The 16,897-nt window shown below is 35.0% G+C and overlaps 2 protein-coding genes across 2 annotated transcripts; both read right to left on the reverse strand.

Moving 5' to 3' along the window:
- Positions 1 to 817: 817 nt before the first annotated feature.
- Positions 818 to 2,023, reverse strand: LOC115444925 (uncharacterized protein CG16817). The gene is given in 2 exon segments (XM_030170924.2): positions 818 to 1,532; positions 1,534 to 2,023. Coding segments are annotated over 2 exon segments (492 nt in total). The 5' UTR covers positions 1,828 to 2,023; the 3' UTR covers positions 818 to 1,334.
- Positions 2,024 to 6,344: 4,321 nt separating this feature from the next.
- Positions 6,345 to 13,109, reverse strand: LOC115444844 (programmed cell death protein 2-like). Its single transcript, XM_030170787.2, has 8 exons — positions 12,878 to 13,109; positions 12,146 to 12,312; positions 11,876 to 12,073; positions 11,420 to 11,532; positions 10,659 to 10,783; positions 9,588 to 9,741; positions 9,275 to 9,422; positions 6,345 to 8,638 (listed from the first exon to the last, which is right to left on the reverse strand). The coding sequence occupies exons 1-8, from the start codon at positions 12,983 to 12,985 to the stop codon at positions 8,299 to 8,301; spliced, it is 1,353 nt and encodes a 450-aa protein (XP_030026647.2). The 5' UTR covers positions 12,986 to 13,109; the 3' UTR covers positions 6,345 to 8,298.
- Positions 13,110 to 16,897: the final 3,788 nt, after the last annotated feature.

A 16,897-nucleotide genomic window follows, 5' to 3' on the forward strand; every position in this document is an offset into this window, starting at 1 on the left:
CTTTTCTAAAATCATTTGGGTATTCTTTGTGAATTTATCATTCGCCGTAACGGTGAAGGAAAACATCGTGAGGAAACCTGCACATCTGAGAAGTTCTTTATAGGAATTTCGAAAGTGTGTGAAGTCTACCAATCCGCACTAGGCCAGCGTGGTGGACTAAGGCCTAATCCTTCTTAATAGTAGAGGTGGCCCGTGCTCAGCAGTGGGCAAGTATATAATACAGGGCTGATATTATTATTATATATACATGGTGTTACTAACTAAATATATCACAAAGTTCACTTACTATTGAAGAAATGGGACAAAGGGCAATTGATTTGCAGCAAATAAGTAAATATGCATTGATGGTTTTAGAAATAGGAAGTGTGCACATGCTATGTTCTTCAGCAGCAAAGGTTGGCACAAGAATTATTCCGACCTTGAAACTAATTTTCAGTGTGATATAAATAACTATTTAATATCTTAAGATGATATTTATAGCTCAACTGGTTAGTTAGCTAGTAGTTATTTAATTTTATTTAGTAGTATCCTACATTATTAAGTCCTTTGTGTGTAAATAATCATGTAGGTCCTATTATATTAATTTATTTTAAGGTATCAAGACTCGATTAGATGTGATCGTTACAGACCATAAGGTGGTAAACCTATTAGAACTATAGACATACTCGGAGTATAAAAAAATGTGTTTATTGTTTTATACCTAACTCTATTAGTGCTGTTAAGTGAGTGTATCAATGTTCTAATATCAATAGAAGTATTGATTTTCTTTAATCAAAGGACAATTTCTGAAATGGTGTAAAAGGAGAATAAAAGATTATTTTAGACTAAACAATTTATTTGTACTTGCATACTCTTCAGTTGTTCCAGAAAGCTCTAAGATTTATCTACTTAAAAACATTAGCAATACATCCTTTCACTTGTGTCAAGATATGATTCCTACTGTGTAACAGGTATAGGCACAGCAAATAACTCTAAAGGTCTAAATGTATGTAACATATATGGTACCATTATAATTATTGTACAAGGTATCCATATTATACAGAATATATAATTAATATTAAAGCTTTGAAAATGAGTTAGTTATTTAATTTAAACCAGTTAAGCTACAATTTGCAAAGATAATTACTAGCTTATAATTACCAGAACATACTGAAGTAACAATAAAAACTGGATATCTGTACAAAATCAAGCTCGGACAATATTTATTGCTTTTGTTCAAAATAGAGCTTGAACACAATAAAATGATTGTGGAAATTTATCATTTTAAATTTTATTCTGTAAAAATCTTATACATAATGTAGTGTCAAGATTAAATTTAGACAACACTAGTGTTTTCACTCCAGGTCTGGTAAGTTTTCATCATCTGAATCACTTTCCAAGTCGTCGAATGAAGGTTTGTCCTGTTTGTCGCCGGCACCGCTTATGGACCGGAGCATTTCGCTTATATCATAGTTGTTGCCGCCGCCGTTATCCTCTTCATCATCCTCATCTTTCCACTTATTAAAGTCGACTTTCAGATAATGGGGTTTCTTTTTTATCTTTAGTCAAGGAAGGCCAGTATCCTGCATCCTTCTTTTCTTTTTTTAGAGCCATTTCAATGCATCTTCCTTTATTTACAAAGCCGCTATTTTCTGGAACTACAGCATCGTACAAAGGTATTGTCACCTCGTGGAGTCTGTTGTCCTGTGCATTAACTCCTTTGAAGTACACTGAATCCTTTTCTATTTTGATGGTTGGGTCTTTAGATTCGACGCTAAACGTGAGCAACACGTCTTCTTTCCTTTGGGCCCATAAAACGGGTGGAGGGACTGCAGTTTCGCTGGACATGGCTACAATATATAAATGATTTAGAATACTAAAACCGAATATGAAAGTGCGGTATTATTTGATGGGAAACTTCTAGACTAGATTCACAATTCGACTCACGAATCAAGATTGACAAAACCTTTTTGTCTCTATTGCTAGTGCTAACTGCACACCGCCAATGTTGCCATATTATTATGTTGATTAAAAAACATGTGAATTTGAACGTGAAGTGAGGTTATGTGATGGTCCAGCAGACGGAAGGTTTTTGTCCGACACGTATGGGGTTGCAAACTCCTAAAAATTCTTAGAACCAGTCAGATAAAAATAGTGCTGCCATAGAGATTTTATTACAAGTTTATACATAATATATGCGAAAATACTTGTTTCCGACTTTTAGTTTAGATAGATTATAGTCTCTTTGGATTATAGGCACTGTCTCAATGCGGTCGATCATCTTCGAAAATGCAAAGTTAAGTCAGTTAGTCATATATATTTTTTTATTCGAATTAATGTTTAATATAATATATGAAGCAGGTTCGTATATGAATTTACCCGACTAAATATTTTTTGAAAATCACTCTATAGCCTGGGGTTCCCCTCATCGACGTTTCTAATCCTATTTTATCTTTCTATATTATTATAAAGTTTGTAACTTTGCTTGTAATGCGCCGTTGCCGTTTTAGCTAGTGATGTGCCGGATCGTTAAAAAAGTATAGCCGCGGATACGAATCCGAATACGGGTCAATCAATGTCGGTGCACATGACCTCCATGGTTGATGCCACTTGAGAGACAGGACAGGACAATGTAACATACTTAGAAAAAGATGCTTGCCATTGTTCTGAGGTAACATATTACGACATGCATTGCGTCTCACCATTGCGCGGTCCTTCCTTTTGTTTTAAAACTGTCGAGTTACTCGTTATACAATTTACCATATTTATTTAAATTAAGTAATCATCATTATATATTTTTTTTCAGTTCACACCGTTTTATTATAAAAGTGATCTTATAAGTTTCTATAATATTTAAATATTTCCTTATTTTAATAGGCATAACGCAAAGATTTTTAATTGATCTCATTATAAAGATAAGTAGTTGCCTAGTTAGTAGTTTAGTACCTTTGAGTTATATATTATCGTATAATGTTTGCAATTTTAAAGGGCCCATATTTGATTTTAAGAAATAAATAGTAATTTAAATGGAATTGAATAGTTTTTGACTGCTACCAGGGGCGGATATCCATCTTCCTGGCAACCTTTGGGGTGAGAGAGAAACCGAAATAGTGATATATATATATATAAAACAAAACAATAAAATAATTTTAGTCGGCCATTTTGAAGTTATTAAAAGAAATAAAAAAGCTTTATTTTTTAACATAACTCGGAAACTATAAGTCTAGCGAAAAAAATGTATAAGATTTTTTTGTAGAAAATTTAATTCTCTATAAAATTGATCATAAGCTTTTTTTTCATATCTTTCATAGTTTGTGAGTTGTTGGCAATAAATCGAAAAAAATGTGTAATTTTTGATATAAATCGAAAACTATTGATCTGATTCAAAAATTGCGTGAGAGTTTTTTTATAGGAAATACAATTTTCTATAAAATTGTGACTATTTTATTCGTATCACTAACAATTTATGAGTTATCAACGATTAATCATTGATTAAAAAGATCATAGAATCAATTTTTGTCATGATGAATACTGATCTACTTATAAGGAAGTTCTTGGCGGGACTTTGCAGATTGATACTTATAATTTCCTTACACAATTATGCTGAATATGAACCTCAATCATAAGCGTTATTTTTATTTTAACAACTTTTTTATAGTAAACAATATATGAAAAAATGGTAAAAAAACATGACTTATTTTAATAATCCTCTGAAAAATGCAAATTTTTATTATTTTTTTTCAAATTGAGGTTTATATAGACGATACACATATAAAAGAAAGTAATTTTTCTGTGCCATTGATTTCGGATCAAAATTGTGGCTTCCATCGTGTACACCAACTGCTAAGTCGACTGACAATCTACGATGTGTATCAGCTGATATCTCCGCTACTTTCTAAGTTATATTTTTGTAAAATATAAAAAAAATTCATGAATGAATACATATAGTATAAAATAACCTAATAGTTTCAATAAATAATATTCATTTTTTATACCTTAAAAAAATTAATGAAAATCAGCATGAAAACATTCTTTTACACGTATTTACCCCCTTAACTCAATTCATAGAAGTATGCAATTTTTCATCAATGTTTTTTTATGACATTATTACGTAAAAATATCGTCACCGTAACCGACTTTACAGACAACCATTTTTTAAATTCAAATTAACGCCTATTGTTTTTAGCGGGGTCTGGGGGCCCCTTGAACCTCGGGGCCCTGGGCTGCAGCCCAAGCAGCCCTTAGGTAGATCCGGCCCTGACTGCTACCTAAGAGGTTTTCAGTGAATATAAAATAACCATCATCGGACATCAGCGGATATGGATACTCATACGGATATCGGGTACAGCATACCGAAAATACTGATCATCAGTCTTTTTGGTAGAGTGCGTTCGGCTAATTTCGGACGGTTTTTCGATGTGTTGCGAGGAGTCTCGAAAATATTTTTTTTCTCATAAAATATTCAAGCAATACCAACATTTTATATATGAAACTGGTTATTATTACATGGTACTTTATGTGATAATTTAATCATGTTCCAATTCTCTCTGTGTAAGCTTAAAAATAGATGATATCTGTATAGAAATTTAAAACCCTTAGAAAAGATCGGACTTTCGCGGGGTAAGTTCGGACTCCGTTCTAATAACGCTTCTAATGCTAGTATGATAATGTCCACAAAATCAAACAGATGTCTCAAAAATGTTAAGACGAGCGAAATCCACCTTTTTTGTTTTAATGCACATAGCGCACCCGTTCTTGGTCATAGCATCAACTGTGGTATATAGAGTGGGGCAAAAAGAGACAGCGTAGCCGCCTACATAGCTTAAACTAAAAAATAACCACAGATTCGTGGTATTTTTTCGTTATACGATCTTACTCGAACGCACCTTATAAGGCAAAAAGATTCTAAAGTTGGTTTGGACCATCATATTGCCCCCATGCCTTTAATGCCAGTGTAGTATAAATGCATATATTAACTTTTGCTTGCTGATGCGCTCGCGTGAGCGTTATATAGTATAGTTATACTTATACCTGGATAAACAGTACACTACGTCCTTTCTAGGTTCTCAAATTATACCAAATGTCACCGAAGTCCGGTAATTTTGAGTTTATCACGTTTAGACATAGGGAGATGCGGCGGAGCACTTTGTTTCATAATAAAGAAGAAAGCATATAATATGTATGCCTATAACATAATGAAAAACACCATGGATTTGTAATATATTTAATTGCAACTAAAACAAATAAAATACACAATTTATAGCTTAAATATTAAAATGACTAGAAGTTTGCAAACCCGCTAAAGGTACTTAGTAAATAAAAATCACAGATAGCAGTTGATACAAATATTTAATATTGTTATGATTCCAATAGGCACATAGTCCATTTGGTTTAAAAACATCATCTTCTAAATTATATAAATGGTTGAATCTAAAACCATAATCGTAATCACCGCTCGATTGGTCCTAAGTAGACTATCGGTATCTGAAAAAAATTTTAATATTTCCTTTTTTTAGTTTCGTTATGTAGGTACTGTTTACTACCAAAACCCATAAAAAAAAGTTTGTAAATAATTGTTAATGAAGTGTTTTTCCTTTATTGACTTTTGAATTAAATGGGTTTGGTAGTAAACAGTATCTAGATAAAGAAACGCTAAAATGTAAATGTCGCCATTTTTCCGGATACGATAGTTTCCTTAAGAGCCATCGTGCTGTGATATTTTTTATGAAACAAAACGTGAATAAAAATACGCATTGCGCAAAATAAAAAATTAAAACGTTTTTGAAGGGTACCGATTTACTCAAACTATCTATCTATTTGCTAGAGTAGTTTGTATGGACAATGGAGCATGTTTTGAAATTTAGGGCAATTTCAACAGAGTTCCTACCTCCCTTTCGACGAGAATGGAATATTGTAGCAAGTTATAAACAGTCTTGCAACAGTACTTTAAGCATGGTCCGATAAGCCTACAATTCGATTATTAACAAAATACTTTGTTTTAGTTGTACTAAGAGCATTTCGACATTAAACCTAATGCGGTAATTTTAAATAGCAGTTAATAATATATTTTCTAAAAACTATTTAAACGGATTTTATCGCGGTTTTTTTTATATTATTATTTTCTCCCGACGTTTCGAAGACTTTGCAGCCTTCATGGTCACGGGGGGGACTGAGGTGTTGTTCATCCGTAAAGTCAAAGTTACAATATCTACCTACATTTTTCAAATATACAACTTTTTAAAATTTTATCTGTTGGAGAAAATAATAATATAAAAAAACCGCGATAAAATCCGTTTAAATAGTTTTTAGTTTTTATTTCAATGTCTAACATTCGCGTAAACATAAGAAATCATTAATATATTTTCTTTTCTGATTTCCATTAAATATAAGGACATCTACATCTAAATCAAATGTCTAACATTGAAATGTATATTTATAAGTACCTACATTCAGCGTCATATAAGTATATAGTAGCAGCCAAGAACACCAAACCTTTGATCACTAAAATTGAATATTTCTAATTATAATTTATCTTAGTTGGTATATTACATTGCTGATTGCACATACACGAAACTATTTAAAGACTTTAACTTTTGCTATATAATAACTCACTGTTTACCAGTTGTATCTAAATAACTACAATGACCATAAAATATAGGCAAACACTATTTACTTCATATGATAGGACGGTTACTAATAAATATTGAGGCAAAGTTTATTTTAAATATGAGTGTTAAGATTCATAGCAAAGATAGTGAGTGATATATAATGGAAGAATCATTTGATTTCAACTTCCCATTTCCCTCGAATTCTAGTAAATGCACTTTTGTTACTTTCACATGGCAGTTATTTATGGACTTGTCATTGACGCACACTACTGCCTTTCCACTTTATAATATCCATAATAATTAGCAATATACTTCTTAAAATTACATTCTGTACATACTTGTCACTGAAATGCTATGGGTATATGGAAAAATATTGCAATTCAAAACATATATGCTTGCTGTGAACACAATATGTTATATGAGTTATCTAGTGAATTTGGTATGATCTAATTAAATGAATTTAGATAATATCAAATTCAGGATTGTCAGATTGAAAAACAATCAATTTATTTTGGTGAACTAATTAATATCAATAATTATAATAATTGCTGAAATGTTTTTGAAACATACACGTATATACGAAGCCAGTACATGTGGTGAATTTCAGCTTATTGTCTTTCCTTCAAAGTGTCGGCCCAATGCGATATTTGTGATAGATTTATCGAAAACGTTGCGACAGTTTATGATAAAAATTACATGGCTTTTTTGGTGTGACAAGGCGATTTATAAGTTTCTTTTCTTCGACTTTTCACAAGCAAACCTCAGTCACCTAGGTATTGGAACATTTAATAAAATTTAGTACCTACCCCAAATATATGTAATACGTAATTTTTACTTGCAATGTAATTCAGGTCGCATTATATTATCAAAGACGTAACTATTCTTCAAGCGAAGATCTTTCATCTTTGTAATAGTCGTTTTTGCTATCGATCCCGAAAATAGACCAATCAAATAAGCTCTATTCTGATTGGTCTTATCGCGGTCAATCCGAAAATGGCGATCGAGATAGTCGATCGACTTCTGATGTATACCCTTCCTCCTCATAACCACATTCTTCACTAAAAATAATCTTAAAAGGTCTTTATATAGACATTTAAAAAATATATCAGTATAGTATTTAATCACAGATTTATATCAAAGGGACTAATCATGCATTGTACTGATGCATATATTGCTCAGATTCATCGATCTTCAATTGAAAATTAATGAAATGAAAAATTAGAATTAGAATAGAGTAAAATCGCAAAATCCTTTATCCTCCGAGACAGCTGTAGTGTTGTAATTATAATAAAGAAACAGTTTTAATGCGTTAATATACTCAACATTCACTCTACTTGTAATAACCATGTTTCGACCATGGAGATTACCCACAGATGATAAATAAAAATCTATAGACATATTAAGTATAGTACAGGATAATTTAAATGTTTATTACGCATATGTTTTGCGTTTTAACTAACACCATAACTGTATATGAAAAATACGAATATGTGTTTATTTTCGGGAATAAAAGATAAAGCCTTTCATGGCTCCACTTCAAATAAATCCACAACATTTTCAATCAAAACTTCATTCGCCAGATGTACTTCAATCACACCAGGGCATGATAATACATGTTATTAGACGAACAACAAAATGTTGGCAAATTTTACGTGTCACAGGCAAATATCTTTAATACAACAAACATTTTGGATGAATATAAACACAAAATTTAAACGATTTCTGCCTGGAATACCACATGTTCTTTTACAAGCGTGTCGGTCGACTGCCAGCAACTCTGCGAACATGTGAAAATAAGTACGGAGAGAAAGTGTAAATGCGGCAGAGGCGCGTGGTTGGGCAAACGGAGAGTTTCCGCGTATTCCGGGACGAGTTGCAGCTCACAAATGAGTCGGGAGCCGCAGCGGGCGCACGCCGCGGGCGCGCCGGCCGCGCCGAGCGCACCGTGCGCACCGAGCGCGCCGCACGCCGCGCGCGCGCCCGGCGCCTCGGGCGTGCTCGCCGCGCTCGCCAGCGCCGCGCCCAGCGTGGGCGGCTCCTCGCGGGAGTATCTGCAGTTACAATATATAACATCGTTAAAGCATTAACGATCACAAGTGGATTTTATGTTTCACATAGAACTTAGTTAAATTAAATTAATTAAAATTTTAAAATGTAATCTATTAAACACACACCTCGAAATGATAATTTTGAGATGTTTTTAGGGGCCGTTCAAGTATTACGTAACGTAATTTTGGGGAGGGGGGAGTCTTGTTAAACGTTACGATGCGTTACAGGGGCGGGAGGGGGGTCTCGTTATGTAACATTATTTTTTTTTATTTTAAAACAATAACCAAAGTATTGTAGCGACTTTCCTGTATTTTGCGTAAAATAATTGTGAATATTACAAAAAAATGATACTTAAGAGTTACATAACTTTTCTGGCATAAGAAGCTGTTCAAGTATTACGTAACGCAATTTTTTAAGATTTTTGACACCCCCACCCCTGCTATGTAACACGCCGGAACGTTTTCCTGTACGCCCCCGGCCCTCCTCCAAAAGTTATGTAACATAACATAAAAAAAATGTTACATAACGCATCTTACCGTTTCCTCCAAATTGCGTTACGTAATACTTGAACGGCCGCTAATAGATAATCACAATTCATAGATCTTGTTTCTACATGAATATATAATACTAAAATTCACCTTAGTATTTGTCCTGGATGCTTTCGTAATCGTGATAGGAAAGCGTGGAACAGTCTGTCACCATGGAGAGGCGCCTCGTCTTCGTACGTTTCCTCCTCGCCGGCGCCCACGCCGCTGGCAGCACGTTCTATGCCGCTAGCTTCTATTTCTAATAACAATAAAATCATAACCATAATCATAGTCTACCAGTTGATTTAACTGCCACTTAATTCAAAATTTATTTTTACTTTAATGTTCCGAACAATTTGTGTTTTTATATTCTGGTTTAATTGGACTTTTTTAGTTGTAATAATGATATAATATGAATACTAACCATTCTCTAATCTATATTTATTGAGCAATTCGTTTACTTTGTCATCACTGTTAACAGTCTTTTTCCATTCCTCTTCAACGTAAATGAACATTGGTATAAATTGCAACTGGCCGCATACAAGGCGACTCCTCAAATCTCCTGGGAGTTCAGATGTCTGAAAAAATCATGTATTATGTCTAAAATATACAAAAAATAAGTGATGAAAAAGGCACTGCAGGCATTTCTTATATTTAAAAAAAAAAAAGCTATCAAAATTTCTATCTGAAACAGAAACAAGGTACAATGTCCGCTCATAAATATATTATAAAAAATATATGTTTGAAAGCAGTATGAAGGAGTATCTATCAAATAATAGAAAAGAGACACAGGTACTAAGGCGCTGAAGAAGGCCACCGCGCGTTCTGGTTGGTATGCCGGTAGTATACAGGGATAAGGGACTCGGTGCAATGTTTGCTCAGATGATGTTATACTCCCGAGAGTCGACATTGGGTCGTAAGACCGGTGTAATGTACATAACCGTTCCACTGACCACCTGAGCGACGGGAGCGATAGCAAAAAAAGGTATTTTTAACACGAAAAAAAAAGGTACTAAGGCAAGGTACTAAGGGTTACAACACCTGACATTACGGTACGAGCGTCAAAGAGAGCGAGCTAAGTCTACACAAACTACGTGATAAAATTAAATATTTTACGTCATATGAATACACGGTTAGTAACAATTTGCAAACAAGAATTATTTTGACTCGTTTGTGGTTTGGATTACTTCCACACAATATGATATGCTATATAAACTTTCACATACTTTTATTCAGAAAATACACTGCGTCAATAAGCAAATCACTTTATTTTACGTCAATAAATTTGCCAAACATTAGTTAATTACTCATTGTACGACCGGAAGGCAGCTACTATTTCCATTTATGATTATTTTCCGCTTTCCCGGCAGTTTGAAGTAAGTAGGAAGTATCAAATTAGGTTATTTCATTATTTTGTCTCCTTTTATGACTTCAAAAATGTTAAAAATGGTGTATAATGCACAATATATTCATCTTGTGGTCCAGTAATCAGTACCTCATGTAGCAGAGATTCTAAGTCATTTGTGGGTGCTGTTGGGGTGTCTACTGTTACAAGACCAGGCTCGTCTCCCCCCTCCAACTCTGCAGCTGCAACTGGTGCCGAGATGGCCCCAACTGCGCCTAAATGTATATCAATATATTATAAGTCAGGAGCACTAGTACTAATCAATATTGGTAACAAAAACATTCTATCCCACATCATAGAATAAGCAGAGTAAAGTAGTATATCTAGCCGGTCGTCATATAGTTATGAACATTAAAAAAAAAGTTTTATTTATTAGTATAATGAAAGAGTATTTCCGGGATAAACGTTGCCTGGATTAAAGTTCCGCTATACATACTTTCCCAGGGTAGAAAGTGGCCTATGTCCTTCCCAGGATCGTAAACTATCTCATATCTAAATCTGTGGGGTAGTTTTTAGGTTTATTACGTTTTTTTAAGAGGATCAATTGCGTCATACATGCTTGTTTCATAACTTTAACTGTTTACACAGCACACGCAACAGAAACTCTCAAAAGAAATGAATTTTGACTGTTTCTGTAACATTTTTCATTACTGCTCTGCTCCTATAGGTCATAGCATGATGATATATAGACTATAGCCTTATCAATAAATTGGCTACCCAACACTAAAATAATGTTAAAATTTAAACCAGTAGTTCCTGAGATAAGTGCGGTCAAACAAACTCTTCAGCTTCATATAATAGATAGATGAGAAAATTGTAATAAATAAAACAATGGTTAACTTATTTCTTACCTTGAACTGGCGATGTGTTAGCATTGTGTGCATCATACACTTGTAAATTCCCAAGTGCCTGCTCAACAGTTTCCAGTTCAAATGAGTTGCTTTCTTCCTCTTCATCTGAATTCCTACAACAAAGTGTTTTTAGAATAAAATGATTGCACTAATTCATAAAACATTATATCAAGAATGAATTACTCTACATTATACAATTATTATCATGGCAGTTGTATTTAATAGGTTTGTACTTATCTCAGAGATAAATACTATGTTGGGCTTAAATTGAATATTAAGGCAGACTGAAAATCCGAAATTACTATGAACCTGATAACATTTCCTACCACAAATAATACAGTTTATAGTGCCTTTTTGCCAATTTAGTACTCACTGGATTAATTTTAGTTAGGGTTACACACTAATTTTAAGATTTTATCCCATGGTATAATCTTAGTCCTTACTATGTTTACTGACCTTTGAATTTGACTGTTTGGGCTGGGTGCATTGTCAACATTCATATAGTTTCCATTGGCATTATCACCATTATCATTTTCATCCCAGTCATCAGCTCCGTAGCACCATGTGAGATGCGCATCAGTGTTTGGCATCACAACCATTGCATTTGATTCTGTCTCTGAATTGTCTTGGTATTGACTTCGGACACATAGCCAACTGCAATTGTAATATAACATTATAGATGCCAATTTTCTAAAAGTATATTATATAATAATTATATTTAATTACCTTTCAGATTGAATCCAACAGTTTGGATTAATACAGGCGAAAACATACAAGGTGCGATGGTACACTGAATTCTCCAATGGCGCGTAGCACTGCACCACCTGAAGCCTGTGTAGTCCACAGAGTGGACACTTGGATGGAAATTGTATGTTTGCTAGAGGTGGCCAGTCCTAAAAAATTTTTTTGTATACAAAACATTAAGATAGCGTATTGCTTGTTTGATTGTTAGCTCCACACTATACATAAACAAATCATCTAAGGAATGTTTTTTTACAAGGCATTGCAATGTATATATTACTCTGCAAGATCAGATGTAAAAATTTCAATGCCAAGCTGGAATATATGAATAAAAAGCTGGTCATAAAATAAAATTGATTTTTTGTACAAAAGTGGCATCTTTAAATCGGGTTTTTTCCTTGGTTAAGCTATATTCATTCTAATTGGAAAACATATTATTGCAGCCGCTTGTCTTGTATATTCAATGTGGAGAACTTTTATTTTCTGCACCACCCATAAAACAATAGGAAATTATAGGCATCTAATTAATTTTAATTTATTCACTGTATAATAAGTAACACATTTTATAAAATAATTATTGAATGTCGTCAAATTTACAGTACCTACTGTAGTTTTTACTACTTAGTAATTCAAGTTTATAGATATCCCATGTTCTTTAAATTAATGATATACCTTAAACGTATGAGGCATAAAATAGTCATAAATGAAGAAACTCACGGGCAGTCCCCCTATTTTATTAACTGTGTAGTTTAACAGAGTTTGGTTTTTATCGTTTATTATTTCGTCCTTATAGCCTAAATAAATTCTTCCTCGCTGTTTTGCCATAATAACCAAAACGAAACAATGTGTGACTATATATACTAATCTGTGATCAATAGAATAAATTTCGGATTTCCGATTGCAAAGTAGGTATGTACTTTAAACGTCACTATCGTCTCTCAACTGTCAGGTCACAAGTGTCAAAGTATGCCACAGTGAATATAAAAATAGTGTTGACCGTATAAAAAAAAGTCCGTGGCCTACTTCTAGTTTTGCTTGCATGCAATGTTAGTATTAAAGTACCTAGTAACCTAGCTTAGCAACTGAGAAAGGAAGATATACCTACATATATTTTCACTTTCTTGCTACTCGAACGTCATATAAATGTGATTACTTTGTTTAATATCTATTCTATGGTATCTATATACTATTATATAAAGCTGAAGAGTTTGTTTGTTTGTTTGTTGTTTGTTTGTTTGTTTGTTTGTTTGAACGCGCTAATCTCAGGAACTACCGGTCCAAACCGAAAAATTCTTTTTACGTTGGATAGCCCTTTGTTCGTGGAGTGCTATAGGCTATATATCATCACGCTATACCCAATAGGAGCGGGGCAGTAATGGCTAATCTCAGGAACTACCGGTCCAAACTGAAAAAATCTTTTTGCGTTGGATAGCCCTATGTTCGTGGAGTGCTATAGGCTATATATCATCACGCTATACCCAATAGGAGCGGAGCAGTAATGGCTAATCTCAGGAACTACCGATTCGAACTGAAAACATATTTTTGTGTTGAATAGTCCTTTGTTTGTGGAGTGCTCAAAGTTATATATCATCACGCTATGACCAATAGGAGCGGAGCAGTAATGGCTAATCTTAGGAACTACCGGTTTCAACCAAAAAATTCGTTTTGTGTTGGATAGCCTTTTATTTGTGGACCGCTATAAGCTATATATCATCACGCTATGACCAATAGGTGCGGAGCAGTAATGGCTAATCTCAGGAACTACCGGTTTGAACTGAAAAAATCTTTTTGTGTTGGATAGCCCTTTGTTCCTGGAGTGCTATAGGCTATATATCATCACGCTATGACCAATAGGAGCGGAGCAGTAATGAAACATGTTGCAAAAACGGGGAAAATTATGAGTTTTGAGAGCTTCCGTTGCCTGCGCTGCGTAAACGGTTAAAGTTATGCAACAATGATGTATGACGGGATTGTTTCACTTAAAAAGTTCTAAATAATATAACAAAGTCCCCCGCTGCATTTGTCTGTTACGTGTTAAACTCAAAAACTACCCAACGTATTAAGATGAAATTTGGTATGGAGACAGTTTGAGACCCTGGGAAGAACATAGGCTCCCGGGAAACTACTATTTTTATAACGGAAAACTTTAGCTTGAAAAACTTTATAACGCGGGCGGAGCCGCGAGCAAAAGCTAGTGTATTATATATCCGTTTGAAATATCCTTTCTGGCGTCTATAATAGTAGTTTGAATATGCGCCTTAATTAGACCGAACGAATAAGTAAATTCTTATTAGTTATACAGAATAGAAGAAGAAGAAGTAAGCTGAGTCATATGTAATTAGTACCTACACTTGGAGATCAAATCCAAGATCAGGCACGACGCGGGTGTAGTCGTAGGTACCGTAATACAACTATCTACGTCACCGAGGAATAGAAGATATTAATAACCCTTTGTCCTTTTCCGTGCATTACAGGCAACTTATAGTGTTTTAACTTTGCCTGAAATAAGCAATATAATAATAATAAATAACCAGCCTAATCTACAAAACAAAGAGCATTTTAAGTTAGAGGTTGAAAATCGTAAAATATGGACTAGTAAGTATTGTTTCTACGGCCTCTAATTTGTGTATGTTAGGTACTTGATCCGCTTCCGGGTTTTACATATTTATTTTTGAACAGGAACATCTACATAGGTTTCTTGAAGGTAGCTTAGAGTACCAGACCAGCAAACCGTTCGCCTGCTGAAAGTGCTACCCTCGTCCGCTCATAATATAAAATATCAACATCTACCTATTTATTTACTTACTTTGCCTATTTACTCCCCGTGGTGTTGGTACAAACTACAAACACTACGGTGAGCGATTACCTATAATTTGTAATGAAACCCATACCTATTCAGCCATTTTAATATCTAGTCTAGGTAGGCGTCTATTCGCTTTCTAATTACAATGCCACAGCTAACAGAAGTACTACATACCTAAGTTATCATGTTTTAATATGCTTTTTTTTTTTTTTTTTTTTTTTTAACATGACACTACTTTTGTTGTCCTGGCAAGGGCCGGCTTATACAAAGACACTGGACTTTTGGATAAGCGCTTTAGGTTCTCACAGTCCTCCGCCCTGTGGATTGGGGGCGTTTGGAGAATTTCACCACGGTATCCCCTGCCTGTCGTAAAAGGCGACTAATAGGGGCCACGATGGGGGTCGTCGGCGGGCAGCAGGGGGCTGTCTGCCCTAGTGCATTTTTTGTGCGGCTTTTGCACAATTTTCGGCTGACCCCGGGATGGACGGCAGTGTGCAGTTGGCCTCATGCTGCCGTAGACGCCGAGGGCGTCCTTCGGTGCGCGGGGCTCCTGAGCCCCCCCACAGGGAGACGGGCCGCACTAGGCGGCACCGCGCAGGGGCGGCTGTGGAAGTAGACTTAGACATTTCTGTCAGAGGAAGCTCGCAGTCGTCCCTAATGCGCCGAAGAGGGCCACCGCGGAGTTTTAGTTGGTATGCCGTGCGTTGTATATAGGTTAGGGACTCGGCCCGGCGGCCGCCTGAAGGTCGACATCAAATCCGGGCGGCGCAATGCCGGGTCGTAAGGCACGGTGACCCCAACATAACCGCTCAGTCGCCCCCCACGAAGGCTGAGCGGTAGTCATAAGACACTTTCTCCGCGAAAACAAAAAAAAAAAAAGGTTCTCACAGTCCTAGAAAATTAAGCTACCAAGCTAAGGGCAACCCACTAACGAGTTACGAACCTCGGTTCAGGACGGTCACTGAGAGAGGATGAAACATCAATGATTATGGATATGCGTGGTCGTAGCGAATTAATAATCTAACCATTACCGTATTAGTCACTAGTCAGCACGCAGGCCGGATCTATTAAAAGGGTTGGGGGGACGGGGAACACGGCGAGGCCGGAACTGCGGTCTTGTGTGAAGTGAAGCTTAAATTTATGTAGTCATTACGATTAAAAGTGAGAAGACTAAAAAAAACAAACCTTTTCAAAATTTCGATATTGATACCCTAAATCGCATGGCTAAGTAGTATAATATATTATATAAAATAATGTAACAGAACTACTTCAGAAACTTTGCTAATAATTATTATTTATATCGTACATACTCGTTATTCATATGTTATGTCTATGACATACCACAATATTCCTGTTAAAATAATTAGGGCAGACAGTTATCTTAGGTAAGAATATAACAAGAATAATAAGAGTGTTGAACTTGACAATACCATTTTGGTTTTTAAGATGGCCAAATTGTTTACCTCTGCCTACTCACAATATCTTACGACACTTATGATTATGGCACTCTATGTGTTACCAAATTGATGTCAATGGGTGCCGCTCTAAAAGGATAATCCTTGCCTAAATATTAAGTAAGACAGATTTATTAGCGTTTAATTTTTTGTCCTAACTGTTTGAAAGTTCAAATATTTTGAGCAGGTGCCTACTTAACTTCATTGTTTTTGGCATACAATTTTATGGTGTTTTGTATTTTATTTGAAATGGGTGTTAACATTTATTATTCGAAAATTTATATACAATAAATTCCTACAGATGTATTGAAACAATGCATTTTAAATACATTCTGGCTTCTGTGTTTTATAATTTGATAGATAATAACATTGGTTAAGTACCTACTACTCGTATTTAGCTCGTTATCCCACATGATAGTCCTCGGCAAATTTGCGGAATAAAGTACTGAGATATATGTTAAACTAAAAAAGAGGTCCCGA

Source organism: Manduca sexta, chromosome 21 (genome assembly GCF_014839805.1).
Source record: "Manduca sexta isolate Smith_Timp_Sample1 chromosome 21, JHU_Msex_v1.0, whole genome shotgun sequence".
In the NCBI taxonomy this organism is placed as follows: domain Eukaryota; kingdom Metazoa; phylum Arthropoda; class Insecta; order Lepidoptera; family Sphingidae; genus Manduca; species Manduca sexta.